Source organism: Phacochoerus africanus, chromosome 4 (genome assembly GCF_016906955.1).
Source record: "Phacochoerus africanus isolate WHEZ1 chromosome 4, ROS_Pafr_v1, whole genome shotgun sequence".
Classification (NCBI taxonomy): Eukaryota; Metazoa; Chordata; class Mammalia; order Artiodactyla; family Suidae; genus Phacochoerus; species Phacochoerus africanus.
The window spans coordinates 151,234,100-151,247,362 of record NC_062547.1 but is presented as its reverse complement, the minus strand read 5'-3'; the positions used below and the strand labels follow the sequence as shown (position 1 = coordinate 151,247,362).

At 64.8% G+C, this 13,263-nt stretch overlaps 1 protein-coding gene across 2 annotated transcripts; it reads left to right on the top strand.

The window, feature by feature from the left end:
- Positions 1 to 419: 419 nt before the first annotated feature.
- Positions 420 to 7,109, top strand: ARSI (arylsulfatase family member I). Of its 2 annotated transcripts, none has more exons than XM_047779051.1 (2): positions 420 to 1,306; positions 4,904 to 7,109. In XM_047779051.1, the coding sequence occupies exons 1-2, from the start codon at positions 990 to 992 to the stop codon at positions 6,306 to 6,308; spliced, it is 1,722 nt and encodes a 573-aa protein (XP_047635007.1). In that variant the 5' UTR covers positions 420 to 989; the 3' UTR covers positions 6,309 to 7,109. The 2 variants fall into 2 exon arrangements, with proteins under 2 accessions (XP_047635007.1, XP_047635008.1); XM_047779052.1 differs by lacking the exon at positions 420 to 1,306 and adding an exon at positions 1,314 to 2,500.
- The last annotated feature ends 6,154 nt before the right edge of the window (positions 7,110 to 13,263 follow it).

The following is a 13,263-nucleotide window of genomic DNA, read 5'->3' as shown; positions in this document are numbered from 1 at the left end:
AGGGAAAGTCTTGCCAACGTCTTCCTTCTCCTCCATTGCTGCCTCTGCTGCCACCCGACCGGCCCCTGGGAGCACCCCCACCCCCACCCCCGAGAAGCCGCTAACTTGCTCTGTGCTTTAGAGGGGCGCCGGGGCCATCTCAGGGCCTCAGTTGCTTCAGCTGTACAATGACCCGGTTGGAAGAGAAAATTGTGTGCGACGCTTCCAGGCCTGGCACTCGGAGAGGCGAACACTCCATCATCAAGGAATGTCTGACCCGGCCCTTCCAGAGCGGCTCCATCCCAGTCCAAGCCGCCCCCTCCCTCCTCCCGCGGTCGGTCGGTCGGGGCGGGGAGGAGGCTGGAGCCGAGGGGCCCCCCGGGCCGGGCTCCCCGCCCGGGGGCGGAGCCGCCGCCGGACGCCCCGCCCCTCCACCTGGGGCTCGGCCGGCAGATGTGACAACTTTCGCTCAGTCTCTGCGGCGTGTCCCGCGCGGACCCGCCCCGGCCGTGTGCCTCGCTCCGCTTCCCCGCTGGGGTCCTGCCCACTCCCCGAGCCGGAGCTACAGCTCGCGGGACGCCGGGCGGGGCGAGAGGCCGGGCCGGGGCCGGAGGGTCGGGAGGAGGAGGAGAAAGGGAAGGCAGGGGCGAGAGAAATTAGGAGGCGGGAGAAATCGAGGCTTAGAAGGGGAGCCAGAGGATGGTGGCGAGCATCTTCTGGAGGCCGCCACGACGAGTCTCCGGCTGGCCCGGCTGAGCCCGGGAAGGGGGAGCCAGGGCGGCGCAGGGCCGGTGCCCAGGCGGCGGGAGGCAGTTCGGCGCGGGCCTGACCTCCCTGGAGCGCCCCGCCGCGGCCGCGCACGTCCGGCCTCGTCGTCCCGCCCGGCCCGGCTCGGCCCTTGGGCCGCCCCCGGGGACGCCGAGCGCTCTCGTGGCGCGCGGGCCGTGCGCCCTGGGCGCGCGAGGCGAGGAGGCCCTGGCAGCCCTGCGCGCCGGGACGCGCGGGCCCGCATGGCGATGCACGCGCTCGCCGGCGTCTCTCTGCTCAGCCTCCTCAGCTTCGGCTACCTGTCCTGGGACTGGGCCAAGCCCAGCCTGGTAGCCGACGCGCCCGCCGAGGCAGGCGAGCCGCCCGCGGCCGTGCCCTCCCAGCAGCCCCACATCATCTTCATCCTCACCGACGACCAGGGCTACCACGACGTGGGCTACCATGGCTCAGACATCCAAACCCCCACGCTGGACCGGCTGGCGGCCGAGGGTGTCAAGTTGGAGAACTATTACATCCAGCCCATCTGCACGCCTTCGCGGAGCCAGCTTCTCACGGGCAGGTAGGCATGGCCCAGGACGCTGCTGCTGGGGGCCCAAGCCTCAGAAAAACCCCTCTGGGCACCTGGGAAGCCAGGGCGCCAGGCCAGCTCTGTCCCCCCTCCCCCACCCCTGTGGCCGCGTGATCATCAGGAAGTCCTCGCCCTGCTGGAGCTTCGGGCTCCCCATCTGGGCTCTGAATGAGATGGACCTCCTTGGGGTCTTGTCCCTCTGATGTCCCCGCACCCGCCCATTCCACACCACGTGAGGGAGAGCTCTGGTCACCCCCGTGTTAGAGGAACACGGCAGCCTCTGACACTTGGGTTGGACCGCGGGTTCTCTGAACACATCCCAAGGCCCCGAGCCAATCATTTAACTTCTCTGAGCCTCAGGCGTCTTGTCTATAAACTGGGATGAAAAGTTTTTAATCTTGAAAAGAGACGGTGAGGCTGGAACAAGTTGCACATAACCTGCCTGGCTGCCAGTGTACGGCAGCCTCTGTGTCACTGGAGGGATTTGGTCCCCGCATTGCTGGATGACAACGTCAGGAGGAAACCGAGGAATTGATAGGTGGAGAAGCACATGCGGGAGGCCGTGACCTGTGTGTCCTCAAGCGAGCTCTCTTCCCCAAGCCCCTGTTTTTTCATCTGTGAAAGGCTCCCGAGTTGGCCGGGAGCCCCAAGGAGACAGACGTGCTGCTGTCTCCGTGCGGCGTTGTCCACGGCAGGGTGGTAGGACTGCAGGATTAAAAGAGCAGGGAACAGGAGGGGGGTGTGGAAGGCAAACTCTGGCCACTTAGGGGAAAATCCTTTGGCGAGGCTGAAGCTAATCCTCCTTGGATGGGGTCCAAGGCCTGCTTTCTCCCAAGTTCCACCCAGAAGCCGTTGGCGTGACGTCAGAAGCCGGAGGCATGGCCTGCCTGCGGGTCTCGTGGAGAGACGGAGGCCCAGAGCGAGGGAGGGCCGGCCTTTGTGGGCTCTCTGGGAGGGGCTGGGAGGCCAGGTGCTCCGTGGGGTCCCGGAGCCGGGCGTCACAGAGGTCCCTTTGCTGCCTTCAGCTTGGCGCTCAGCGTGTAGCTCGAGGAACTGGGAGAGAGAGAGCAGGAGAGAGGAGGGGGAGTCCGTGTGTGTTGGGGCTGGGGTCCGAGGGCAAAGACACCACGTCGACCCCCCTGCAGAACAGCGAGGGGGAATCTGCCTTCCTAGACTTGCGCCCAGGTTAGTGTTTTGAGGGGTGGCTTTTGGTTTAAGCGGGGGAGCGTGCCGCCTGCGGGGCCGCGTTCCAGCCCCGGATCTGCATGGTGAGCTGAGCGTGGCCGTGGCTGGGCGGCGTCTGCCCTCGGCCCCTGCAGCCGGCTCCCTCAGACGACGCTGCCGGCTCTCATTAGTGCTTGTTGGTGCACCCAGTCGTGTCCGGTGCAGCCGGAGAGAGCCCGGTTCCCTGTTACTCACTTGCAGACGGGCTGCGGCGGCTCGTAGCTGGTGCATCCACCGTACAAACCAGCTCCGTGGCGCGCAGCCCTGACGCGGAGAGGCTCGCTGCATCTCGGGGGCCCAGGGTACTTCTTGTATCAAGTCGAATCGATCATTCGCTTGACAGGGGTCTGCCGAGGCTGCAGCCCTGAGAGCTGAGCCCGGGTTGCATCCACCTGGGTTCGCAGCTCAGTTCCACGGGCTGGGCAGTGGTCTGAGCGCGCGGGCCCGTTGCTGTACTTTTGGGAGCCTCAGTTTCATCCTCTGTAGACTGGGGATAATAATAGTCTTTCCTGTAGACTTTTTATGCAGATGAAATAAAATAGGAGATGCAGGTATACTATTAAAAATGGAGGCAGGAGCTAATGATAGCTGACACCCGAAACAGCTTTAAGTCAAAGAACCCGAAATAGAAAAAGCCCCGCCGGTGCTCGGCTTACAGGTGTCAGGATTTAGGTCCGGGCTTAACCCGTTCTCTCCCCTGGGGGAGAGGAAGGGGTGGGGTTCTAACGCCCGTGTGGAGATGCGGTCTGCTGCTCCAGTGCAGGACTCGTAAGAGCTGAGCGAGGGCCAGACGCCCGAAGCAGACCGCGGGGCCCGACCGCGGGAGGAGGAGCCGGTGTGACCGAGGAAAGGGGGCGGAGACGCCACTGACCCCTTGCTCCTGCCTCAGGGCCGAGCCTGTGTGACCCACTTGGATCCAGAGGCCACATCGGCCTGTGGGCAGGCACGTGAGAACGGGCCTCATGCAGGCTGGGGATTGGAAGGTTTTTAAAGTGTCCCGTTCCAGGCGACTCACGGCTCCCGCGAGCAGACCGAGGACTCCGTGGGGGAAGGGAAGCGGGCCTCGTCTGCCAGCAGTGTGTCTGAACTTGAACCTGGTTGGATTCATGTTCAAACCCAGCTCTGTTCCTGACCGCTGGGTGACCACAGGCCAGGTCTTTCTCCTCCTGCAGACATTGGTTTTTTTTTGTTTTTTAAGTCGAGACGAATAAAGCAGCAAATGACTTGGGTCCCTTCTGGCTCTAAAATCCTTGAGTATCCTTCTTCATTCATTCATTTCATAAGTAATCGAATGTCCTTGAAACACCGCCTGAGTGCTGGGAACACAGGCACGAGTGAGGGACAGCCACTGGGCCCCAGGGCACGTGCGTCCACCTGCGTGGACCCTCTGGCCCGGCTGGACCAGCGAAGGTTTGTTTTATCCTAAATGCTACGGAAACCCGGCAGCAAACGTGCCTCCTTCTTCCATACAGCTGTGAGGAACTTTGCACTGAGGGTCACATTTGGGTTGGACTTTTAAGACCGAATAGGAGTTTTCCTGGGACAGTGGGACTTGCTGCAGGTCCCGTGGCCCGTTAGTGGCTTGGAGTGTGACATCAGCAGTCAGACTGCTAGGGGAACAAATCCCAATTCCAGTGACTGATGGCACGAATCTTTGGGCAAATCATTTCACTTCCAGAGCCTCAGTGTCCTTAGGGGGGAGATGGGCCTGATGATGAGGACATGACCCCCCCCCCCCGGCTGTGGTGGGGATTTAGTGAGATAATTCACACAGGGGGCTTAGGTAACGCTGAGCACAAGCAGCGAGTGCTTCCTTCCCGTCAGCTGTTGGTGTCATTGTCACGACTCGCCTGTGTTTTTCTTTTTCACAGCTGCACCTGCGGCATCTGGAGGTTCCCAGCTAGGGGTTGAACGGGAGCTGCCGCTGCCGGCCTCCACCCCAGCCACAGCCACGCGGGACCCGAGCCACGTCTGCGACCTACACCACGGCTCAGGGCAACGGCGGATCCTTAACCCACTGAGCGAGGCCAGGGATCGAGCCCGCATCCTCATGGGTACTAGTCAGGTTCTCCACCCGCCGAGCCACAGCGGGAACTCTTGCGTTTGCCTCTTCGCCCCCCACCTTCCTAGCTGTGTGATGGTGCGTGAGTGGCTTAACCATGCTGAGCTTCAGGCTCACGTGTGAGAGAATGGGAATCCCTGCTTCGGGCGACTTGGAAGGTCGGTCGGTGGAGCATTTGCAGTGGACCGTACCTCCTGGTCACTGTCCTTTGCTGGCCGGTAGTGCTGGGGCCAGGGGCGGGCCTGGGGGCCGGAGCCGGGGATCATAGCTCACCGGTGCCTTCTGCGCCCCCTTCCCCCCAGATACCAGATCCACACGGGCCTTCAGCACTCCATCATCCGCCCTCGGCAGCCCAACTGCCTGCCCCTGGACCAGGTGACGCTGCCGCAGAGGCTGCAGCAGCTGGGTTACGCCACGCACATGGTGGGCAAGTGGCACCTGGGCTTCTACCGGAAGGAGTGCCTGCCCACGCGCCGGGGCTTCGACACCTTCCTGGGCTCCCTCACCGGCAACGTGGACTACTACACCTACGACAACTGCGACGGCCCGGGGGTGTGTGGCTTCGACCTGCACGAGGGCGAGAGCGTGGCCTGGGGGCTCAGCGGCCAGTACTCCACCCTGCTCTATGCCCAGCGCGTCAGCCGCATCCTAGCCGGCCACAGCCCCCGGCGGCCGCTCTTCCTCTACGTGGCGTTCCAGGCCGTGCACACGCCCCTGCAGTCCCCGCGCGAGTACCTGTACCGCTACCGCGGCATGGGCAACGTGGCGCGGCGCAAGTACGCGGCCATGGTCACCTGCATGGACGAGGCCGTGCGCAACATCACGGGCGCCCTCCGGCGCTACGGCTTCTACAACAACAGCGTCATCATCTTCTCCAGTGACAACGGGGGCCAGACCTTCTCGGGGGGCAGCAACTGGCCGCTGCGAGGGCGCAAGGGCACCTACTGGGAAGGGGGCGTGCGGGGCCTGGGCTTCGTGCACAGCCCCCTGCTCAAGCGCACGCGACGGACCAGCCGCGCGCTGCTGCACATCACCGACTGGTACCCGACCCTGGTGGGCCTGGCAGGGGGCACTGCCTCGGCGGCCGACGGGCTGGACGGCTATGACGTGTGGCCCGCCATCAGCGAGGGCCGGGCCTCGCCGCGCACGGAGATCCTGCACAACATCGACCCCCTCTACAGCCACGCCCGGCACGGCTCCCTGGAGGGCGGCTTCGGCATCTGGAACACGGCCGTGCAGGCCGCCATCCGAGTGGGCGAGTGGAAGCTGCTGACGGGGGACCCCGGCTACGGGGACTGGATCCCGCCGCAGACGCTGGCCGCCTTCCCCGGCAGCTGGTGGGACCTGGAGCGGATGGCCAGCGCCCGCCAGGCCGTGTGGCTCTTCAACATCAGCGCCGACCCCTACGAACGGGAGGACCTCGCGGGCCAGCGGCCGGACGTGGTCCGGGCCCTGCTGGCCCGCCTGGTGGACTATAACCGCACTGCCATCCCCGTCCGCTACCCGGCTGAGAACCCCCGGGCCCATCCGGACTTTAACGGGGGCGCCTGGGGGCCCTGGGCCAGCGACGAGGACGAAGACGAAGAGGAGGGGGCCGGCAGGGCGCGGAGCCTCTCCCGGGGGCGCCGCAAGAAAAAATGCAAGATTTGCAAGCTGCGGTCCTTTTTTCGTAAACTCAACACCCGACTGATGTCCCAGCGGATCTGACGGCGGCGGCGGCGGCGGCGGCTGGGGGCGGGGGGACGTCCCCCCGCGAGCCTGGCCCTGCTCTTCTCCAGGGAAGGGCCCCAGCTCACGCTCTCTTCTGCAGGGAGATGAAGGGCGCAGAGCTCCTCCGTTGGAGGGTGGGGGGCCGGTTTGGGGTCGGGGGAGAATAGACTGAACTGGGGGTGCTGGGTCCCCGGCTCGCCTCCACTGACTTGCTCTGTGACCGCCTGGGACCTGCGTGAGCTCTCCGGGCCTCAGTCCCTCGGCGGGAGAGGGAGCTCTGTGGTCCAGACGTGGTGCCTGCGGCCCTGCCGGTGTTCCCGCCGCCTTCGTCACCTCCCAGCTGGTTGAAGGTCTTGCCCCGGAGCCCTGGCCCTGCCCCGGAGAGCTTCGTGGCCAAGGGGACCACCCAGAGGCGGTTCCAGGCCTGGACCCCAGCGGAGGCGCAGTGCTCTGGCCACTCTCTGAGGGGGGCCTGTGTTCTGAGCGTGGAGGTGCCAGGCCCCCGGGGTGACCTTCCTGGATCTGATCTCCACGTGGCCTGGGCCAGTCCTGGGGCCAGGCTGGTGGGGGGGGGGGGGTAGTGGAGACGAGCGCCCCTCCCTGCAGAGGGAGCTCCACACCGGCCACCAGGCCGTCGGCCGTCAGGGCTCAGTCCTTTTCCTCTTGGCCTCCATGTCCTGCCTGCAAACGGGGTGCGGGCCCTGGCCCTGCCTGCTCGCCGGCCTGTAAAGGACCAGCCGAGGTAGCGGTTGGTTGTGGGGGAGCCCGTGAACGCGATTAAAACACGGTGATGCACAAGCGAGGCCTGCAGTGCTGTTGGGAGCCCACGGAGGGTGTGTGCCTGTGTCCTGGGCCCGTGTGAGCTGGCCTTCGGCCCCGTGAGCCGGCGGGGAGCGGGCCTGGATGGAGGCAGAGCGCAGGGTCTGGCCTGGGCCTTCCATAGATCCACCGAGTGGCCCGGGGCCCATTCCAGCCCCCTGGCCCCTGTCCCCCTGTCCCCCTGTGTACAGCGGGTGAGCTAGGAGCCCCCAGGCTCTGGTAGGTGTGTGCTGGGGCCGCAGGCAGGGCGGTGGGGAGAGGGTCGTGGGCTCCGGGCGCGGGCTGGTGGCGGGCCTCTCCCCACACCGCGTTCTGCTGCTCTCCCTCTGGCTTCCAGTCGGTGCGGCGTGTGTAGGCGAAAGCCCTGCTGTGAATTTTGAAAATAGTTATTTTTGTCTCCGGCAAAGGAGGCCTGTTAGGACTCGTCAGCTTGTGGATGAGCGGGATGGGATGGGATGGGATGGGATGGGTGGGGTGCGGTGTGGGGGCCGGGGGCGGGGGGGGGGGGTGGGAGGTTCCAGAATTGGTTGCAGAGCTGCCTGCCTGTTGCCCAGGCGGCTGCGCCCAGCCCTGAGGGTCTGGCCTGGGGCTGCACGCAGAGGTGACCCTTGCGTCCTGGGCCCCGCTTCATCCCAGCCCTGCCCTCTTCACCTCCCCCCAGCTGGAGCCTTTCTCTGCCTCCAGGGTAGGGATGCCTGGGTCGTGTTGGGGCCAGGAGACGCTGGTGGGCCCCAGGCCCGACATTCCCTGGGGGCTCACTCCCAGTCTGCCATCACCAGCGTGCTCCAGGTCTGCCAGGTCCTGGCCCGGCTCTGGGCTCAGCCCTCCAAGGAGCAGGGTGCCCGCCGGTCCACGCTGACACAGTTGCGTGGGGGCCTCTTCGGAGCCTGCTGCGCTGCCCTGCCCAGGGTGGCCCAGCCTGCGGCCCCAACCCTGCCTCTCTTCCCGGGTCCCTGCCTTTTGGGGCCACCAGTGTGGGACCATAAAAGGCCTATGTCTGCTCTTTCTCAGGCACCAAGGCCTCACCCTCTGTGGCCAACTGGGGCCCAAACACAGAGAGTCCAGCTGGGGCCGGGGCTGGGGCAGGTGCCCTGAGAAGGAGGCGCCATCTAATCTTGAGCCCGCAGCCTCGAGCACATCTGCCTCAGTCCTGCCTGACCCAGAACTCAGCCAGCAGTCCAGGGCCCCCTCCAGCTTCAGCCTGTGACGCCGTCCACGGCCCTGGAATCCTCCTAACGGGTGCCGGCGGCTGGGTGGGCCTGGGGTGGGTGGGGGGTCTCAGAATGAGGGGCAGCTCCGGGCACGGCGTGTTGTGACATGAGGCTCAGCCTGCTCATGTGGCTTCTGCTGTGCCCCTTCGTCACTGTGCTCCTGCCCCCTCCTTCCACCTCCCGTGGCTCCTGCCTTCCTCCCCAAACCGCGCCCCTGGCCCCTGAGCCAGGGCACCTGGTCTGGACTCTGGGTCAGGCCCCCAGGGGCATCACGAGGCAGGTGCTTGCGCCCCCTTTGGCGAGGCGGGATGGAAAGAAGGGTATGTCAGGGGCAGATCTGGGCTCTCGGGGCACAGATCTGCAGGAGGGGAGGCCGCAGATGCTGCAGGCCCCCACTTTCCCCCTTGCCTGGACCAGATGGGTTCCAGCCAGGGGCAGCCCTGCCCAAGCTGGGCCCTGTCTATGGAGTCCTGGCAGGGATGGCAGGTGCTCTAGAAACAGCCCTGCTCTGGCTGCAGGAGCACGCTCTGAGCCCCCATTTCCTCCTCTCCCTTGGTGCCTGCTGGGAGCCCCGGGACCTGGGCTGGTGGCCCTGAGTGCGGGGTCGGGAGGGAGCCCTGCTGGGGAGCCAGCCCCTGCAGAGGTCATCCTGACCGCCCGAGACTTGGGCTCCTGTGGGAGGGCAGCTGTGTCCCCCAGGGCCTCCGCGGCCCGTCTCTGAGGGGTCTTCCAGCCCTAGCGGGGGCCGGAGAACACACAGCAGGGGTGCCGACATCCCGCAGACCCTGGCTGGGCGAGTCCTGCCCCCTCTCTGCCAGTCAGGCGCTGGCGGTACCTCTCTCACGGACATTTGCTGCGAGGTATAAATAGGACGATACGGAAAGTGCTTAGCACAGGGCTTGGCTCTGAAGTGGAAAGAACTATTTCTCGCGTCCTTGGAGTCAGTGAGGGAACATCTTGTCTTTACATTTCTCAGGAAGCAGTGGGGGCCCCGGGGGAGGACCTGCCATAAGCATTCCCAACGGCAGGTCTGGAACGGAGGCCCTTGAGCTGCGGGGGGCACTGTGCCGACGGGGGCCAGGCCGCTGGTGCCCTGGGCCCCTGGGCCCCTGCTTCCCTCTCCCCCGTGTGGGGACCTCAGGGGACAGAGCTGCTCCCCGACCCCCGAGCTGTCTCCCTTCGGAGTGGGAGCCTGGCCTTCCTCCCCGCAGTTGACGAAGCGAGTGGCCGTCCGCCGAGACCCTTTGCCGGATGCTGCTATCTTGGCCCACTTTCCGCCCGCTCTGCCCCCGTGCTCACTGCCCTTAATGGAACAGGCCTCGTGGGGACCGTGCTGCTGGCACGTGTTCTGTGGTGCCTGCCCAGGCCCTGCAGGACCCCGAGCCCTCGGGCACGTGCGTGTGAGCCTGTGTGTAAGCTGGGGAAGGTGGGACTTCAGTTGGCTGTCCCCCTCCTGCCGTGGCCCAGGAAGTTGGCCCTGCTCCCGGTTCATCCCCCCAGCTCTGTGGGGTGGAGCCTGTGTTCCTGTTCCTTCTCCTAGCGTCTCAGAGCCAGCCCGGCTCAGTGCCCTCCCTGGCCCCGCCCGCGGCCACCGGCTATTGAGTACCCCAACTGGGGGCACAGTGCTGGCTCTCCTGCCTGCCACCTCCCCAGGGAGCAGGGCGTCTGGTGGGAACAGCCCCCAGTGCAATCAGAGGCTCATGCTCTCAGCGCTGTGGAGGCAGGGCCAGCTCTTCACTGCCGCCGCCACTGGGCCCAGCTGCCAGCCTCATGGGCACAGGGGAAGCAGTGAATTAGTGGTTGTGCCTCCTTGGCAGGGTGGCTGTTACAGCCAGGATGGGATGCTCGTCTGAGGCAGCGCTCACACCCCTGTGCTGGGCTCTTGAAGGTTGGGAGGGACGTGTGTGTGTGTGTGTGTGTGTGTGTGTGTGTGTAAGAGGGTTGCCAAGGAGACCTTGTCCTCGTCCCCCTCGTCGCTCTCCCTCTTGCCTCTCCAGGCCTCTCTGCACTGATCCTGCAGCCTCGGGTCCTGCCCAGCCGCAGGACCGCGCGCGCACAGGGTCCAGAGCAGCACGGGGACGAGAGAAGAGGGACTAAGGCTGGGAGAGCGAGGAAGGAGGTGGAAGAGAAAGGGGGTGAGAGGGGCCAAGGATGGGGGAGCCTTCGAAGGAAGGGCTCTGGGAGGGAGGGAGCCGCGGCGAGGGCAGAGCTGCGGGCAAAGCTCCAGGGCCTGCAGGACCATCACCTCCTTTGTTCAGAACATTAGACCCCCCTGAATACAGCCCCAGGGCACACTGGCCACGGTTCGGTGTTGAATGTCCTGGATGAGCTGGAGACCTTGTGACCCTGTCCTCAAGCCACAGTCCTTCCTTCGGCAGGAATCCTGCAGACCAGGCCTGGGCAAACTGATGTGCAACCTCGGCGAGCTCAGCGCCGCTGGGGACACAGAGCACGGCGCCCGGAGCGTGGGACTTGGAGACGGGGACGCCGCGCACGTCACGGTTCAGAGATTCCGGCGGCAGGAGCCAGGGATGTCTAGTCCCTTAATGAGAATCACTGCCCGTTTATGAGCCCCCAGAGCACGTCAGCCGCTGAGCTCGTCCCCGGAGCCCTGGAGCCCGGCCCCAGAGCCAGGGAAGCTCTGACTCCCTTTTGCAGAGCTGCAGGAAGTGGAGACGCAGAGGAGCTAGGGTGCCCAGCCAAGGCACACAGCTGCTTGGTCGTGGAGCCACGGTGCCACTGCCCAGCACCGCCTCGCCTTCCCTCTTGGTGATGCCTGTGGCGGCCCCGGGGCCCCTAAGGACTGTTCCAGTGCTTCCCTGTGCAGGAGGCATGCCCTCCTGGGCGCGGGGCAGTGGTGGTGCCCCCCTTCCTCCACTCACTGCCTTCACCTCTAGCCTCGGTTACTGCTCCTGCCCTGCCCACTGCCCACTGGCTGTGCAGCCCCCAGCAAAGGCCTCCCTTCTCTGCCTCGGAATTGCAACGTTGGCGGCAGAAGCGGGAAGCATATTGTGCACAGAAACAAAACTGAGTGGTTTTTCCTTTTTCTGAAGGTGGTAATGGTGCAATTAGTGGCTTAGCCATCCCCCCCCCGCCACCGGCTCGCCTCCCTCCCTTCTCTCTGCCTCCCCCTGTTTCTTTCCTGGGAAGAAGTGGCAGCATCACAGTACCAACCCCATCATCCGCTCCCGCTCCCAGCTCCCAGGAGGACGGGCAGAATTGGGGGGCTGTCCCCAGGTTTCTCCAGGGGGCTCCCGGACCCAAGACAGTGAGGCAGGGATCTGCTGGGGTTGGAGAGCCCCAGCAAGCAGACGTGCCCAGCCAGTGGAGTAGCCAGTAACGCAGGCCAGAGGCTCTGGAGGTTCAGCAGGGCCGGGCAGGAAACCCAGAGGGTCTGGATCCCAGATCCTTCAATCCTGTCCCCGTTGTGGACAAGCGCTGACCCAAGACCTCAGCCTGGTGGGTGGTGCAGTGAGCTTGACTGGAGCAGGTGAGGGGCTGAGCCTCCACATTCAGGTTTGAGTGAGCGATGGGGGTGGTCACGGGCCCGCTGTAGACCTTCCTTTTCTAGAAACTAAAAAAGGCCTCGTGTTTACACACCTCCCAGAGGCCTCCACCGTCCTCAGCCTACTCTGTCTTCGCGGCCTTCCTCTGCACCAGCAGCTTCGTTCTATTTTGTAGAAAAGAAGCTGGTGGCCCAGAGAGGGGCTGTGACTTTCCCAGGGGCACACAGCTAATGTATGCCAGGACTGGAACCGAATTCAGAGCTTTAAATGCCAGTCCTGCTGCTTCTTACCCCCCCCCCCCGACCCCAGGCCTTGGGGTGAGATATGGAGGCTATAGACGCGGCTGCTGCCCTGGAGGGCAAGTGCCCGCGAAATCTGGGGATGAGGATTTCAGGGCAGGTCCATGGCCGCTCCCCTCCAGGCCAGGCCATGGTCCCCTCCCCACCGCCACCTCTGTCTCTTTCACCTTGACTCCAAGTAGAAACTGGGACATGAGCCCCGGGAGACCAGATCTCCGTGGCCCCTGTGGGGGCCTGGGGGAAAGGCGTGGATGCAGAAGAGACCTCAGGAGGGACCGGCTGTCATTGAGAGGGGGGAGGGGTGAGTGGGCAGCCAGGGATGTTCCTTCCAGAATCCCGGTAGCTCCCGGTACCTGTCCTCCGAGCAAGAGCCAGCGCGATGGACCAGGTGGCAAAGAACAGAGAGAGAGCAAAACAAGGAAGAGAGAAGCAGAGGCAAACAGAGAAATAGAGAGGAGCAGAGAGAGAGTTGGAGGCTGCCGTGATCCGCCGAGAGAGATCCCCGTGAATTAGCCGTCGTATCCCTGTAAACCTCAGAACCTGGCAGTTGCCAGGGCAACGGGGCAATACCTGTCTCTCCAGAAGGGAGGAAGTTGCCAGGGTAACTGCATCCTGTCTTTCCCGGGGACTATCCCGGAATGTGGCCCCCACTGGCCGTTGCCATGGCAACTGCCTTTTGGCCCCACTTAGTCCCATCGTGTCTGTTAGAAGGGCCCCACCGTTGGAAGTGGGGGAGGTGGGAAGCTGAAGCTCACTTGTCAGCCAAGTTTGTTCTCCTCCCCCTCCTGCAGCCCCTCCCTCAGTCCACCACCTCGGTGGGGGGCTGGGTCCACCCGCCCCCAGGCCCACACAGGCCTGCAGTATTGTGAGCGGCAGGGCCAGGGCGTCTGGGAGCAGGTTTCGCAGTGGAAGGCAGGCAGGTGTTGGGGAGGCAGTTACCGAGGCAACGGGAACAGGGCGTTTCGGAGGTGGTTGCCATGGGGACCTGGATGCTGACGAAGGCTCGCGAGGCTGTGAGCAGCCCCAGTGCTCTGCTCAGAAACCCCGGGCTCGTCACTCAAGCCGGTTCTCAGTTCGCACTTGGCAGCACCGGCAGGAGGGTGGCTCCTAGGTCTGG

What these genes read in the sequence shown, in the direction of transcription:
- ARSI (XM_047779051.1), top strand. Translation starts at nt 990, where the DNA reads ATGGCGATGCACGCGCTCGCCGGCGTCTCTCTGCTCAGCCTCCTCAGC. An exon ending in AGCCAGCTTCTCACGGGCAG is followed by an intron (nt 1,307 to 4,903) that starts GTAGGCATGGCC and finishes CCTTCCCCCCAG; the next exon opens with ATACCAGATCCACACGGGCC.